This window comes from Lonchura striata, chromosome 13 (genome assembly GCF_046129695.1).
Source record: "Lonchura striata isolate bLonStr1 chromosome 13, bLonStr1.mat, whole genome shotgun sequence".
NCBI lineage: Eukaryota > Metazoa > Chordata > Aves > Passeriformes > Estrildidae > Lonchura > Lonchura striata.
Genome location: NC_134615.1, coordinates 11,523,720 through 11,540,502, shown reverse-complemented (window position 1 = coordinate 11,540,502; position 16,783 = coordinate 11,523,720). Strand labels below are relative to the sequence as shown.

Sequence of the window (16,783 nt, the reverse complement as noted above, 5' to 3'; positions counted from 1 at the left end):
GAATTCTCTTTATACTTCCAGTGACACAAATTCACCATTCTGCTGACACTGTTGCTGACGCTACTGAAAAAGTCACCTAAGATGGCTCATTTTAAAATAAAATTTTACAAGGAGACAAAATGGGCATTTGTAATGGAACATTTCCTTCTACTTCATCACTGCATCATTACTGTGATGGTATAAAGTCCAGTTGGTCTTTTAATTGATTTAATGATAAACATATAATATTTTGGGGATAACTCCCACAAAGACATCCAGCCAAAGGAGAAAAATTTTAAATTATAGTTGCCCAAAATAGTCCTCCCCTAATTTACTTAATGCCAACCAGCAAGATATCCCTGCAGTAATTCTGTGTTTCTAATAGTGCTATCAATTTTAATACTACCTCCACTCATTTCATGTCACTGAGAAATTCTTAAGTATTTACAATCATCAGTCAAACAAGGAACTATTTCAGCTCTTTGACCTTAGACTCATGAAGTATAAACTTTCAACTTCCATAGGGAAGATATTTTTAAAACGAAGAGTGCATTTCCCAGAATAATGATGCTCTAATACTAAACAGCAGCTCAGTTATTTTGTGTTAAGAAACCAAAGCCCTTCTTACACAATTTCAAAGCAGCAGCTGTGACTTTGAAACTAGGAACTCATTCTGGCCACCTGCTTTAAAACCAGCCAAAATAAACGTGGTGGGATGGTTCCTGTTGATAGCCATGGGATGGCAGGGCAGCACAGGTTATTTGCTGCTAGGGCTTAGGTCCCAGACATCACTAACTTCTCCAGGATTTCATCTGGATGAAGACCTTGGGATCAAGCTGCATCTGAAAGCTGGATTAATTATTAAGTGCTAGTTTCCAGTACAGTTACTCAAGAGGAGCAAAACTTCATTGCACAGCTGAGATACATTGTTCACGGCATGCCATTCACAGTGTGATGTTTTACTCCCACACCAGACGATACTTCCTAATCCCTTGCCAAACATAAAGTATTATGGTCTGGCTTACAAGGTATTGGTTTCTTTGAAGAAAGAGTTTGTTTTGCTGCCGTGGTTTTTTTTGCTGTTTTTGTTTTTTTTTTAAATAAACTCAAATCCATCCATAATAGCCATAACAGTAAATTAAGAATTATTAATTTAAAACCTCAAACTAGCCTGCTTCTTCTAGCCTTACTAAATGCAAAAAAAAAAAAAAAAAAAAAAAGGCAAAAAATAGTGTCCACCAGTGCAAATTAAGTGAACACTAACTAAACCTTACCAGTTCCACAACCACAGCTAATGTAGCAGTGTACCTCAGAAGGTATTTCAGGGCTTAATCCTGCTCACAGCAGAAATAACAGAGTTATAGAACTTCAACAGTAAAAGGATTTGGCCTACAAAATCTCAGTCATTTCTAATTCACACTGCTAAAAAGTGAATGTAGTCCCCCTCAAAAAAAAACACAACAAAGTATTACAGAAGGAAAAGAAACCTTAAATATTTAAAACATACTAACATATTCCTAAAAGTTTAATTTAATATAACACTGTTAAAGAAGGAGAGAAGAAAAGAAAAAAAAAAAAAAAAATCAGGTCACACACAAGTATCCTAAGTTCTATCTGCTTTCTACTCCTCTTTGCCTTGCTTTGCCCCCTTGCAGTCCCCTTGTGCAGAGGCACATTCTGGACACAGCAGCCACTGAAACGCTCACAGAGCCCAGGTGGGAACACGCTCTTCTCCTCATGGCCAGCCAAGGACACACACTTTGATCTTCAAGGAGAAGACTCTGGATGGTGCAACTCAAAAGGCTGCTGTTTATTTCTTTTTTTAATTATTTTTCCTATAAATTATCCCTCCTTTTGATATCTATTCTTGCTCTTAAAAAACAAAAAAACACACACATCAAGTTAAGCTGAAAACTGCCCACACGACAAGTTTGTGTTTACAAGCTTAAGAGCAAGTTTCACTTGAACACAGGTCAATGCCTCTTTAAGAAAACATCACATACCAAAAAAATCACACATGGTTAGAACACATCATGAGCAGAGAGGAATTGTGGACTCAGTCTGTGAGGCACCGAGCCAGCCTGAGAAGCCCTTTGAAGTTAGAAAAACATCCTCTGGTCAGAGCACATTTGTGAAACCGTGGGACAGGCGCTTTAAACAACATTCACTCCGAGATCACCTGCGGTGTGCCAGTGCATTGGCGCCTGGGTAACTTCAACAACGTAACCCTTTATATTCCATCGAGATCGCTCACTCCAACATCTCTCCTATCAACAGCACAGTCACACAACTGTGTGGCAAAGCACGTACCATTTCCCTCTCTGCACAGCACAGGCAGGCAGCTCCAGCAGACATGTGGAGTCTGGGGAAACCCAGCTGCAAGCAGACCTTGGTCAGCAGAAGAAAGGCCACTGTCCCTGGCCACAGCAGTGCTGACACAGAGGGGAGGCATCACCCTGCAAGAAGGGCCACTGCAAAGCTGCACAAGGCACGACAGGGTTTGGAATGCAGCCAGGCGTGACACAGAATGCTGCTCATCACCCTTGGCAGGAGAAGGAAGATCCTTGGCTGTGGATGGCTGAGCCCAGGTAACACAAGGGGTTTTTCCTCTCCCACCTACACACAGATAAGACTGAACATCAGAAGACTTTTCTAGCAAAGTTAGCTCGCTCTGCCCAGCTCTGCCATCAGCTATCAGCACCCAGCCCGCTGCCACAGTGAGCTGTGCCAGCCCAATTTAAAGCACATCCACCCCCTGATCTGGCACTCTCTCAGGCTGGAGTGCCTCTCCGAAGTCTCTAACTGAAAGCAGCAGTGGCTGCCCGATCCTCACACTGCTGGATATTGGAATTGATGTGCAGAAGCAGATGAGCCTGACCAGAGCCCATGTCAGCTGAGACTGTGGAAGGAGCAAGCCTCACCCTGCCTTGGATAGGGTTCCTGCTGGCATTAGGAGACACTCAGACTGCACACGAGGCCAGGACTCTTTCCTTTCTTAAAACATACCCCTAAAGGCACATCATTTTTCTCATCTAACCATTCTGCTCTTCTGCGTTTGACAACTTTCCTACTTTCCCAAGTGGTGGTGAAATTCTCCTCATTTTTGAGGCGACAGGACTGCCAGTGTTGCCACCAGAAACACGCGAGGAGGGTCAGATTACCCTTGCAGAGCTCACAGGGACCTCACAGCCTTTTTGCTTCTCCCACAGGACATTACCCATTGTCTGTTATTCAATTACTAACAAATCTAAGGGACTTCCCACTGCAGTGCCTTTGGTTCCTGTCTTTCCAAAATGGGGAAAATCAGAGGTGGCCATAGATTAAGGACCAATTGTTTTAGCAGAAGTTTGTTCTGTATTTGCACATATGTATGTTTAATGAATAAGCAGAAACACCTGCATGCTGCAGTCTAGCTGGTCCCTCCTGGATAGCAGCAAATAACCAAGGACACGGAACTACTTCAATGTGCCTTACTTTTGAATTTAAGTACAGACTTCTCACAACTTTTTTTTTCCCCTAAATGGCATTAAAAAAAAAAATAAAAAGAAACACTCATCTGGAAAAGAGGGCCATGGTAAGGCTGATGACCAAATTTCAGTGAAGTCTATATAGCATCAATGAATACAATACTTCCTTTCCAAATGCTAGTTTTTTTTCTTTCTTTTCTGTTACACATCACCACACTGCAGTCTGAGAGCAGCTGTCTTTCAAAGTAAAGCCCTGTACAATAGCTTACACAGGAAGAGATCTCATTTACTTCTTTATGCTGTGCATTAGTCCAGAGTTAAAGATTTTGTGTGCTTCCTATTAGGCATAAATAAATGATTGAAACACCCTTAAGGTAGAAGAAAAAAAAACGAGACTATGGTTCAATACTTTAACAAACCAACATAATTAGATAAAAAAGAACACCTTCATACAATAAAAATGTGGCATTTTTATGGGCATTAAGCAGTGCTGTGGGAATAGCCTCTTTCAAAACATACTTTTTAAACCTATCTGGAAAATTACACTGCTAATTACAAATGGGAATTTAAGTGGCAGTACAGCTGGAAAAAACTTTTGTGAACCTGTCATAAAATGATCAGATAAACTACATCTGCAGGGGAAAATACACTTTCATTACACCAGCAATGTAGCTGCCAGATTAAAAGAATATTAGTCTCTTGAACCTTCCCTCGTCTTCCACTGATGTGGCAGAGAACCCAATACAAAACCACTAAAACCAATGAGAGCCTTCCCCTCTATTACAGCAGGGCTTTTGCATCAAAGCATCATATAAATAATGCAGAATTTAAAAAGAAAATATATAAACAGTCTTACCTAACTGCACAGAGTTAGTTAAAAATATACATCTAAATGCAATTTATTTATGGTATTTGAAAAAAACTCCTTTTACATATATATCCACGTCAGGAACAAGACCTTGCACATAAGCTTCACATAAATAAAAGTGGCTTTAACTGAGATAACCTATGAAGTTTATCCTCAAAATAAAATTAAATATTCAGGATGGCTAAATGAAGCACAGTTTTTCCATGGGAAAAAATATCAAAGTATTATTTATTTTCCTGTAGGTACTTGTTTTGAAAAGCCTTTCCTCCCCACCTGGCCTTCTGCTAAAAGCCACAATCTACATTTAAACAGTGTGTATGCTTTAGAAAATTATCAACCATCTTTTTTTACAGCAGGAGCTTATGAAATTATTTGATCCACTTTTCATATAGAAAGTCTATGACTGACCATAAATAGGCAGGCTCCCAGTGTAAACTTACCAGGAGTACATCAAAGACCTTCCTCTAGGATCAGAAGATTGATTTCTTCAATGCTTTTTAGAATTTCTTCCAGGATATTTTGGGTTATTGCCTTAGACCTTTGCTCAGCTGGAATGACAGATATTCTGTTTGCTAGACTGTGATGTTCTCTCTTTACAGGGGAATGAGTGTCCGTAGTGTATACACACGTACACTACACGAACAGAGGGAAGCTTGGAAAGTTCACAGGCAAAATTATTATTTATTGTTTCAAAAAGAGTAGTTTATTACAGGAACACTGATACAGGCTTAACCGCAGCATCTTACGCAATACAGAGACTGCTTGTTATTCTGTGAGCTCAGGGCTGGGACACTCTATGCTCAGAGAAAATCCCTGCTCCCCCAAACAGGCATTTGTTCTTTCTATTCACACAATGCACAAGGCTTAGCCTTACAGCTACTACTGTCTTTAGCTAACTCTCTTGAAACTAACTGTCCTGGAAGTATGAAAGATTTTTAAGATAGGACAAGAAGCAGCTTAGTCCTTACCTACCACTATCAAATCTTTGGGGAATCAGACAGCAAACTATCTCCAAGGGCAACGTGACACACTACCCACCGTTCTCCTTCCTCCCCCAAGACAAATCTGTCACCTCCGTACCACTCATCATTCGCATCAGAGTATGGATCAAAAGATCCGAGGCTGCTCCCAAATCCCATTTCTCCTGCAAGACGGTACTTTGTTCTGTCACTTCCCTACTGAGTCTATCCCCTTATTTTATGCCTCACAGCATGTGTGGCTGCACCCCAAGATCAAACACCCATGCATGATTTTCTTTCACAGATCTTGAATCACAATGTTATACTTTAATAGGAACCTCAATATACTTAATCCCTTTAAAGCTGCCACAGTAATGCCCCCAAATGCATTAAATTCCACCCTAATCACAAAATACAAAGTATTTCTCTGGATGGACAGTGCACAGACTGTTCTGACCACATGGCAATCCACCTCTGAGCTAAAGCAACATAGGCTGCCTACATTTGTTAGTCAGAAGTCCAAGGATATATGGATGAAAATTCCAGATACATTCATTAAATGTTCTCTGCTGCAAATTTTGTTCAAAACATAACTGAACATTTAAGGGAGGATCTCACATTCTTGAGGCATTCTCATTGCAAGTGACACAAGAAAACAAGAGCCACTGAGGCTGCATTTAAATCCAAACCCATTCAAACTGAAAGCAAGGTTGGTGGATGTCTCCTTTCAAGGTGTAATTGAGACACCCACACGCCATCAGTCAACTCAATGAGTCTCAGCATCCACTGAATTCTCAGACTAAGGGTTATTGGACAAAATTACCAAATTATTGGAACATTGACAAAAAAACAGAAAAACTGCTTGCCTGATAAGTCTTGTTCACCAGTATTAAACTTCATTAACAATAGCCCTAGGTTTAAGGAACAACCACCTTCCATGTATATTTGGCAGGGACCTTGGTTTGAATCAAGGAACCACAGGGCCTTCTGCTCCCCCTGCTGAGGGGTTGGTGACTGCTGGGACCCTTTAGGTGTATTTTTACAGGGCTCTTCTTGGCAATTGAGGAGCTTCTCAGGCACTGATGGCACTTCAGTCTCCTGTGGCCACTGTCTGGTCATCTGAAGAGCAAAAAATATTTATACAAGCAGAAATTTTACAGACCAAAACAATAGGATCATTTATTGCCCTATAATACACAATAGGCCAAAGCACAGAACCACAGAGCAGCTCAGGTTGGAAGGGACCACATCATCCTGGTCATCTGGTCCAAGCTCCCTGCTTCAGCAGGACCATTCCAGAGCATAGGCAAAGGACACAAGTCCACAAGGTTCTTGAATCTCTCCAGTGAAGGGAGAGATTCCACAGCCTCTTGGACAATCTGTTGCAGTGCTTGGTCATCACTGCACAAGAAGGAAGTTCTTCCTCATCAGTTTCTTCCAAATGTCTCCCCTCCTATTACGTAGCACTACCAAGCAGAGCCTGGCTCCAGCCTCTTGACACCCTCCCTCCAGATCCTGCCAGACATTGATGAGGTCCCTCTCAGCCACCTTTTCTGAAAGTGCTACAGGACCTCCCCAAAATACCCTGCAGCACTCCTTTCCTTAAACAATTAGATTCTGTATGGCTAAAGCACAAATATTCCTGACATACAATGGGCATCTACCAGGTGATGTGAGACACAAACATAAAGAGATGAGGGAATCCAGATGAACACTTGCTTACAGACATCAGCCCTTTGGAAATACAAGTCCCATGGCAAGACAGTGGATCACCTTATTAAACAGTGGACATCAGGTTACATGGCAGCAAAAAACATGCCATATTGCTCTGATGACAAAAAATCCAGAAGCCTACAAAAAGTGAATGCCCTGTACAACAGTACCTCTTGCAGAGACCCCAGGAGAGCAGTGTTCAAAGGTACACAAATCATTTCCCCTTTCTCTTAGCTTAAAGCCAGCAGAGCCCTTTCACCACAGCTAACACCACTGGCCTTCCACCACTGCAAGAGAAATGTCATGAGATACTGCAATACAAACACGCGTTGCTGGCTCAAAAATCAGACACAATGAAGATTTTGCATTTGGAACTTCGCTAATAATTCTTGAATGGAATACAGTCCAACTCAGTCTCCCATAGCTGTAGTTACTCTGTAGGAGTAAATACAGGCTTAGTTTTGCTGCCAATGTTGGCAGATATGACTAAATAAATTCACAGAGAAAGTATATTTGACCCTTCCTTCACATTAATTTTTTTAACTAAAACTTTACCTCATTTTCCATGAAAAGATTTCAAACTATGTGATATTTATAGATAACTCACAAGTATTCAAAGTAACTGGTATATGAAGAAAAAGTAGTTCCATTAAAAAAAAAAAAAAACCCAACAAAAAACACAACTTCAAGTATTTTGTTCATCTGAACATCTACAATTTGCTTTCCAACCAGGGTGTGATGCTGACATTCACAAAGCAAAATCTGTCTGCAAGGATTTCTATAAAGGCCAACATCTGCAGCACTGGGAGCAATGTTCCATTCTGATTTAAATATCATCACTGAACAATTATTTCCCCAACTTTGGAAAAACTAACTCCTACAAAGTTTCAGTACTCAAGAGACTTCTCTTTCCTCTGTTCATAACTCAATTCAAAAGTAACCATAAAAGTCAACTGAGATCTTCTGAAGGGTGCATACAAATAACTACTTACTGAGCTCCTCCTGTGTCTTATTACAGATCCCAAAACCTACGGAAAACCCTTCTGTTAATGAATGCTGCTGTAAAGAACATTCCCCTATGTCGACAATCATGTGCTATAAATGTCCCATTTTTCTTATAACTAAAGTTTTAGTGTGAAGTCTGGACTGCATTATTTATATTTAAGACATTAAAGAATATAATGTATTGCTGTTACTTTTCATCCTGGATAAGAAAATACTCTCCATAACCAAGGCCTTCTCATTCAGAAGAATTAAGATTTCACTAAGCCAACAGGGACTATTAGGAACCCAAGAGACACAGATTAGGACTTGACCCAGCTACTAGAGAGAATATGTTTTCTTCTTACAAACACCAACCTAAATAACTCCACTTTAGCGGGGGTGGGAGAAAGAGGGTTGTTAGAGATCAAAAAAAAGTTCCTTTAATGAGATTGTTTGCAGAAACTTCATGGGCCATTCGGCTTTCCAATCAACATGCCAAATTAAAAGTGCACCACATTAAATCTGAAACACCTATAAAACAAGCCCTGATGAAATACAGACAGTCTTCCATCTACCTCCTCCATATGGCTCAAGCAAAGTCAACTTTTAATTTCATAACACAAAATATTTAATTTATGCTTTTCTTCATATGTCAATTTAACCTCTGGCACATAGCTTTGAAACCATATAAGGATGCCTAACACTTTCCATATGGCAACTGAATTGTGGCTTTTAATTGCACCAACTGGTATCATTCAAGGATAATTCACTTGGAATCCAGCTTTCTGCTACAGTATTGGCCAATTCACTAATCTCATCACCATGGCACTAATACTTTCAGAGACTCTTTGATTGTTAATATTCATATTATAATTTTCCCAAACCAGAGCTGTCAAGATATACTATGTACACCACTAATTAAATTATCTTCGTTTGTTGGCACCAAATTTCAACACTAAATAAGATTCTGCTTTTCTCTCTCTCAATACAAAGTTTGGTAATTTTATATTAAATGCCATAGACAATATTTTTGTGTACGAAAATACTTTTTAGTCATACCAAGATCGAGAACTGCTGAGTCTCTTGTTTATGTTACTCTTCAGTGTCAATAAAAATAATTATTTATATAGTACTGACATTAATGGACTTGGAAATATTTCAGTTAAAAAGATCACTTCAAGCAATCACACAAGACAACATCCAAGGAAACTTTCATTGCTCTTCTCACCATACCAGTAAGAAGGCAGTCTTCCAAATGTTACTTTATCCATGAAATGACCCCAAAGTAGCACAACAATTAAATCTTGCATTTCAACAGCCTTTAAGCCATACTATGTACATAACACTAAAAAAGTCTCATTTCTGTTTATTATTTTCATTTTGGATTAATGACCTACCCAGCTTCTGTAAAGTTATGTATTTTTAATACGCACACATACACACACACTATTTAACAGTGGGGGACTGGGAAGGGCTTCTTTTTTTATTTAAGATTGATCATACTAGAGGAGCAGTGAAGTTGACACTGGTGTTGTCTCCTCTCAGCCATGCAAGGAATGCCCATTAATGTCACTGGCAGTTACAGGCACAGAACAAATGGAGAACAAGCCCCACCTCTGAAGGACTGATGCCTCACAATTTCATCCTGTGTTAGTCCCAAACCAGATACTCAACTCTAATTAATATCAATTAGGGTTGAACATGAGGATCACTAGTACCAATGAGCCCAGTGGAAGTGGTAAGCTAAAGTAATTTCTATTTTACCTAAAATGATTATATACAATGTGGCTCACAGAGAGTTGGTTTGAAATTTAATTAAATATATTTTTTCCATTCCCAAGCACAGATGTCAATGAGACACACAAGAACCTAGTAAAAATTCTTATGGCTTTGAAGATAAAAGTAAATGGAACTAAGCAAATGTCATATTTAATATTCCCCCCTCTAGCACAGAACCATTTCTCAGTTAAGTAAATAAATACATGAATATTTGCAAACAATGTTGATTTCCAAAAATAGTTTGTAAAAGTAAACACACTGAATAAATTTAAGATTAAGAATTATACAGGATAATCCACAAAAAAACCTATCCAGAAAAACCTTTCTGGATACAAATTAACTCATTCATAAAGCAGCAAAAGAAGTGTATTCAGTTGCTAGCAGATTTACAGCCTCAGTGGTTTCAATCAGCTTTGAAACCAGAAGATGACTCTGGACCTCATACTTTTCATGGGTGCGAGAGAATTCCTTTTCTCCTTTAATCCTTCGTGATGTGGAAGCTGCAGGCCAGCCCTCGGCCTGCCGAGTCATTAAAACCCTTGGAGCAGAGCAGCCCCTGCTGGGCGGGGGGCAATGCTTTAGGAGATCAGAGCTCTCACCCAGCACAGGGTGGCAATGCTTTAGGAGATGAGAGCTCTCACCCAGCACAGGGTGGCAATGCTTTAGGAGATGAGAGCTCTCACCCAGCACAGGGTGGCAATGGTTTAACAGATCAGAGCTCTCACCCAGCACAGGGTGGCAATGGTTTAGGAGATGAGAGCTCTCACCCAGCACAGGGTGGCAATGCTTTAGGAGATGAGAGCTCTCACCCAGCACAGGGTGGCAATGCTTTAGGAGATGAGAGCTCTCACCCAGCACAGGGGGGCAATGGTTTAGGAGAGGAGCTCTCACCCAGCACAGGGTGGCAATGCTTTAGGAGATGAGAGCTCTCACCCAGCACAGGGGGGCAATGGTTTAGGAGAGGAGCTCTCACCCAGCACAGGGTGGCAATGCTTTAGGAGATGAGAGCTCTCACCCAGCACAGGGTGGCAATGGTTTAGGAGATGAGAGCTCTCACCCAGCACAGGGGGGCAATGGTTTGGGAGAGGAGCTCTCATCCAGCACAGGGGGGCAATGGTTTAACAGATCAGAGCTCTCACCCAGCACAGGGTGGCAATGGTTTAGGAGATGAGAGCTCTCACCCAGCACAGGGTGGCAATGGTTTAACAGATCAGAGCTCTCACCCAGCACAGGGTGGCAATGGTTTAGGAGATGAGAGCTCTCACCCAGCACAGGGTGGCAATGGTTTAGGAGATGAGAGCTCTCACCCAGCACAGGGTGGCAATGGTTTAACAGATCAGAGCTCTCACCCAGCACAGGGTGGCAATGGTTTAGGAGATGAGAGCTCTCATCCAGCACAGGGGGGCAATGGTTTAACAGATCAGAGCTCTCACCCAGCACAGGGTGGCAATGGTTTAGGAGATGAGAGCTCTCACCCAGCACAGGGTGGCAATGGTTTAGGAGATGAGAGCTCTCACCCAGCACAGCCAGGTGCACACACACCACAGGCTCATTCCCCTCCCCTGGCCCATGCCTTCACCCAGCCTTCCACCAGCACAGCCTTCTCAGAAAACTTTTGGCAACAGCTGGATGCTAACTACTGTTCTTTCAGTGAATTGGAAGGGAGAGAGATGGACAAGACACAACGAGGGCAACACATCAGCTGAGGTAAGTCTTCTGTAACTGAGAGACTCTCAAAACTTCAGCTCGGGAACAGAAAAGGTATTGTACAATTGAACTCTCCTTGAGTGAAGTGATGTAAAGACCTCCCCTCCACAATAATTGTAAATTCAATCATTCTAGAGAGGACTACAAATGAAACTTTACTGCTTTCCTGTATTAGTCACTCATTCCTCTTGTAAAACACTGCACAAATCCCCTGAACTTCAGTGTCATCTCCCCTGGATGACTAACTTCAGCAGAACAATTCACTGTCTGTTCTTGAGAGAAACAGCCTTCCAACTACAACCAAGACAGAATTTTTGGCTTATAGATAGTAAAATAAATAAAATAGTACTATCACATCCAAGCTTTGATTAAAATTACTCAAATTTTGAATTTTCAGTCTTGGAAGCAAGGCTAAGTGCTCTCCTCTACCATCAACAGGTCTTTGGAAGTAAATCAAATTTCACCAAATAGGTCCTACATACTAACAAAACCATCATCAACAAAGCACTGATTAAGGATTCCTACTAGGAAAATTATTTCTAGGATGATTATTTTTTTAACACAGCTGTATGTTTCTGTGAATGCAGATATTTTCGTTAGTGTTTGATCTAACTCTTTCTGCCATAAGTCACAAATACATCAACTTGGGATCTGTGTTTTACTGAGAAGTCACAATTTCAGCTGTGACACAATAAAACAGTACCATTCCACACAGCCTTGTAAGCTTATTAAACATTTTAGGATTACTTTTGAAGCAGTAAGGAAAAAATTCAAGTGCAGTAAGGTAAATTCAAGTGCAACATAAGTACACTATTGGGAACTGTTCCACACAAACCTGTGACCAACCATTAGCAGAAGAAACTACTATTTCTACATCTTGAGGAGACCAAAGAACCAAGAGATTAGGCTACAATTCCCTTTGTATCTTGGCATAATTATACAAGAGATCAAAGAGATCTCAGAAGAGAAGCAGTCATGCAGTCTCAGTTATGGAGTCAATAGCTGTGACTCCGTAATCCTTGTCAAAATGACTGTACATATGGCACATCTGGTTCCAATGTAGGATTAGAAATGCATCCTTCCATATTCCAAAAGTTCCTATTTTAAAGGAACTTTAATGTAGCTGTCACAGTGTGCCTGTGACAGGATGACAATTAAATTAAATCAACAAGCGGGCAGGCTATATATGCACACAGATACTACCAAATACATTAGGCAATAAATGGCAAAATATTTTTGAACATTCAGAAACATCTCTATAAGGATGACAGTAAAAGGCCTCATGGGAACAGTGCTTTTAAATACACTTAAACCTATTTACAGTTTTATAATGTACTAAAACTGTAGACTAATATTTAGTTAATGGCTTGCTAATTGCTGAGCCATCATGAGGAAGACTTCCTCTTGAGTAAGAGAGGAAATACTGTTCTACTGTCATTCCAGCTGAGTAGACCTCACAAAACTGCCAACTGAAGAGGGTTCTGAATAGAAAGGATCTTTGACAAAAGATATTTTCTCCTTCCTTGAACAAAGCACATCATTTTTGTGGAAGAAAATATGTTTCACAAACTAAAGTCAGAGTTTTTACCTTTAACTCTTGTATATTAAATCTATGTTTAGTTTGGTGAGTTGAGCTTCTTTTCTAGAAAACATACATGTGAAAGGTAGAACGTGTAAAAACCATGACTTACAAAAACTGGGATAATTAGAAAATAATTAAAAACAGGTGTTCTTACTCTTTGCATCTGTATCATAGTACATACTATTGTTAATGAGAACTTCTTTCTTTGAACATATTGTTTCCTAGTAAAGCACAATAAATATCACTTCAACCAGTCATACCTGCAAGTTGAAGGTGATTATGTTCATCAGTTACAACAAATCAATGTCTTACCCCCTTTGTCTTTACTTCTAGTGACTCTCACACAATTTATGCTCCTCAAAATACAATACTGGTGGAATATGAAATGTCATCACTAGCTTTTCCCATACTACATATCTTCTACTCACACATCCCACCTAAAATTAAGTATTCTCGACTTGCAAGTGAATTTTCCCTGAGACACAAGAAGTCCAGGCTTTTGACAACATAACTGGTAGCTAAGAAAGCAAAGAGCCTGCAGGAGGTTTGGTGGCCCTGGCTCTGTTTGTGCTTTCAAAGCCACACTGCTTGCTGGGAAGCACAGATTCCAATCTCCCCATCTCTCAGGTTACCTTTCCAGTGATGAAACTTTCAGGGCTTGATCCAAAGTCAATGGGAGTCTTTCAGTAAACATCAATAAGCTCTGGATCACACCCTGAAACACTATGAGGACCATATCTAAGTAATGTTAAGTCTATTTACCTCCCATAATGCATCTTTGTTTAAAGAGACAACATTAAAAATAAATAAAAGAAAACAGCAACTGAAACATTTCCTCCAGCCCAGCTTTACGTGGAGGACTGAAGGAAAGAGAAGGGGTGGAAAGTGACCGGTGAAACAGCCAGGACAAGCAAGTGGCACAGCAGCTCTCGTGGAGAAAGTCAGCCTCATGTTATTAGCAATGAGCAAATAAATAACAATAACTCTTCGGGGACTTCTTGACTGCCAAAATGTCACAGGCAAACTTGTGCACTAATCAGGGCTCACAATCTATCGCGCACTAGCTGGGTGCTGGGCTTTCCCCAGAGATCGTTTGTTCCTGTTTGTGAAAGGTTTTGTTCTAATCGTACTGCCCAGACACCAGCAGGCAGGTTCCCTTACTCCTTTGGCTTTTGTACCCTCACCAAGTTTGCTCTGCAGCTTCTAACTTCATCAAAGGACTGAAGGAAACCACCCACGGGGCAGCGCCTCGGAGCAGCATTAGGGCAAAGAAAACCTTCCTTTGCACAACCGCCCCTTGGGAGGGAAAGAGGGATGTAGAAAGAGCTTTTGCTTTTCACTATTTCAAAGGGAAGGGGCGGGGGGGCAGCGAGGAAGCTGACATACCCTGGCGCTGGAGAGCCTGCACACGGCGCGGTGCTGGCAGCCGTGCTGGAGTCCCGAGCTGCTGCCGCCGCTGCTGCTGCCCCCGGAGTATTTCTGCTTCACCATCCAGTCCTCCAGCCCTCTGCGAGCCAGAGAGGCGTTCACCGCGAAACTATCACCTAGAAAAGAGGAGACAATGCCTCCGCTGAGCCGCCCGCAGAGCCTGCCCGACCCCCGCGGCCATCCCCGCGCCGGCCGGGGCTGGGGCTGGAGCCGGGACCGGCACCGGGGCTGGAGCCGGGACCGGCACCGGGGCTGGAGCCGGGACCGGAGCTGGGACCAGCACCGGGGCTGGGGCTGGAGCCGGGACCGGCACCGGGGCTGGGGCTGGAGCCCGGACTGGCACCGAGCTGGGAGCGGGGCGGCCGCGCAGAGAGCAAAGCGCGGCGGAAAGTTGAGGGGAGAGGGCAGGGGGCCAGGGGCAGCCAGCCGGACCGAGGAAGGCGTTCAAAGTTACTAACAGTGAGGAGCCATCCCTACCTTCTGGACTTTCTCTGGGTTTACAAACGGCAGCTAGGCAGATCCGGAGCAAAGTGTGTGAGGGAAATAATAAAGGAAGATCGTTAGACACCAGAATAAAATCACAGCAACAAACCGAGTAAAATCCGAATAAAGGGAAGGGGCTAAGGAAGTAGCAAGTGAAAGGAACTAACCATGTTTCGAATGAAGTTTCCCCATCTCTCTGCATTGATCTGCAATTACGATTCATTTGACTGTTTTCAGTAGGGTCAGGTTCGCTTGTTGTTATTTTTTGTAGATGTATAAAATCCCAGCGTGTTTAGAAATCCATGTGCTCCGCTTCTCCCTGCTAACACACAAGCGAGCTCAAATCTCAGCTCCTCTCCTGCAGCACGGTCCTTCGTCCCCCTCTCCGCTCCAGCCTTCCTCCTCTCTCCTCTCTTTCCCAAAGACAGAGGCGGTTACAAAAGACCTTACTTCACCCACCGGGGAACATGATTGACACCTCATTGAGATTAGACCACTTGCAGGCAGCCTCCGCCTTCCCATTGGGCCGCGGCGGCAGATGAAAGGGGCGAGTGAGCCTTTTGGAGGCTCAAAAAGGAAAAAGGGAAAAAAAAAAAAAAATAAGAAGAAGAAAGAAAAAGGAGCAGCCGGGGCGCGTTTCACTTCCAGCCAGGCACGGGCGGCGGGGCCGGCCCCGCTCCGCGCAGCCCCGGGGGCGCCGGGCGGACGCGGCGCCCGCTGCCCCGGCCCGGCCCCGCCGCCAGCGCCGCCCTCCGCGGGCTGCGCGGAGCCCGCGGCCGCGCCCCCGCACCGCCGCTCCCGCACGGGCCGCGCCCGCGGAGTGCCGCGCTCCGGCAGCCGCACGCTGCTCCGGCACCGCCGAGCGCGGGCGCGCTGCTGAGCCCCTCCTGTCCCCACTGCGCCGTGCCTGGATGGCCGAGGAAGCCAGCGTGTCTGGAAAAGCAGTTGTTCTGCTGACTTAGTCGTGCAAATTGTTTTTCACGGGCATCCCTTCGCACACAAGTGGTCCTAATGAAGTCACTGTTAATGCCAGAATGCAGTTCTCAGGGTCAGGTCCGGAACCCTTTCTCAGTGATTCAAAATGCTGGCAGCAGGAGGACAAAGTCTCTCTCAGCTCTTTTTCATTATTAGTTAAGTAGATGAGATTTACAAAGAATCTCCCCTACTTCTCCAAATTATGAATGGTGTATTTTTTACACAGAGCGTAAACTAAAAGGAAACTTGCCGTTTCATAAAAATAGTTCTCACAGTCATTAAAAATTTGCTTTCTTCCTCTGACTGGTCATTATATTTCTGTTTATGAAAATCACATCTCCCTTGAGATCCTTGTAGCTCAACTAGGAGAGATAAAAGGGAGTACATAGTAGATTCAGAACAAGAAAAAATGAAGACTTCTGAGAATTTAACTCAAGAAACTACTAGTCAAACTATGTAGGGTTTGACCCAGATGGGCCTGGTCCAAAAAACTTCAAGGCCACATCTGTGCTTTCAAATCCATATGTTTCAAGCACAGGGAGGAAGGAGTTAGACTTGGGAGCTCATCTGAAAAAAAGATTCAAAGCATATGTAGTAACACTTCTGCAGGGAATTGGGACCGGGAGAGGAGGGTCAGGCTTGGAGCTCATTTTTAGAAGGAATTCCAAAGCACATGAATGTGGTGAAGGTCTGGTATGAAACAACTGCACAGCACAGCCAATGCAATACCATTAAATGAACCATTTCAACCCAAACTGTTCTTTGGATAATTGCAAAGTCATTTCTCACATTATTCCAACTATTTATCTGTCTAGTGAAGAAAGCCCTTGCATTGTGAAATGCAGCCATTGCAACAGCA

At 42.6% G+C, this 16,783-nt stretch overlaps 1 protein-coding gene across 1 annotated transcript in view; it reads right to left on the bottom strand.

The window, feature by feature from the left end:
- NKD1 (NKD inhibitor of Wnt signaling pathway 1) overlaps positions 1 to 15,604 on the bottom strand; it is a 106,260-nt gene extending 90,656 nt beyond the window's left edge. Inside the window, exons 1-3 of the mRNA XM_031505848.2 lie at positions 15,117 to 15,604; positions 14,944 to 14,976; positions 14,425 to 14,582 (exon numbers count right to left, since the gene is read on the bottom strand). Of these exons, the coding sequence (XP_031361708.1) occupies positions 14,425 to 14,582; positions 14,944 to 14,976; positions 15,117 to 15,141 (216 nt within the window). The 5' untranslated portion in view covers positions 15,142 to 15,604. The remainder of the gene's footprint in view (positions 1 to 14,424; positions 14,583 to 14,943; positions 14,977 to 15,116) is intronic.
- Positions 15,605 to 16,783: the final 1,179 nt, after the last annotated feature.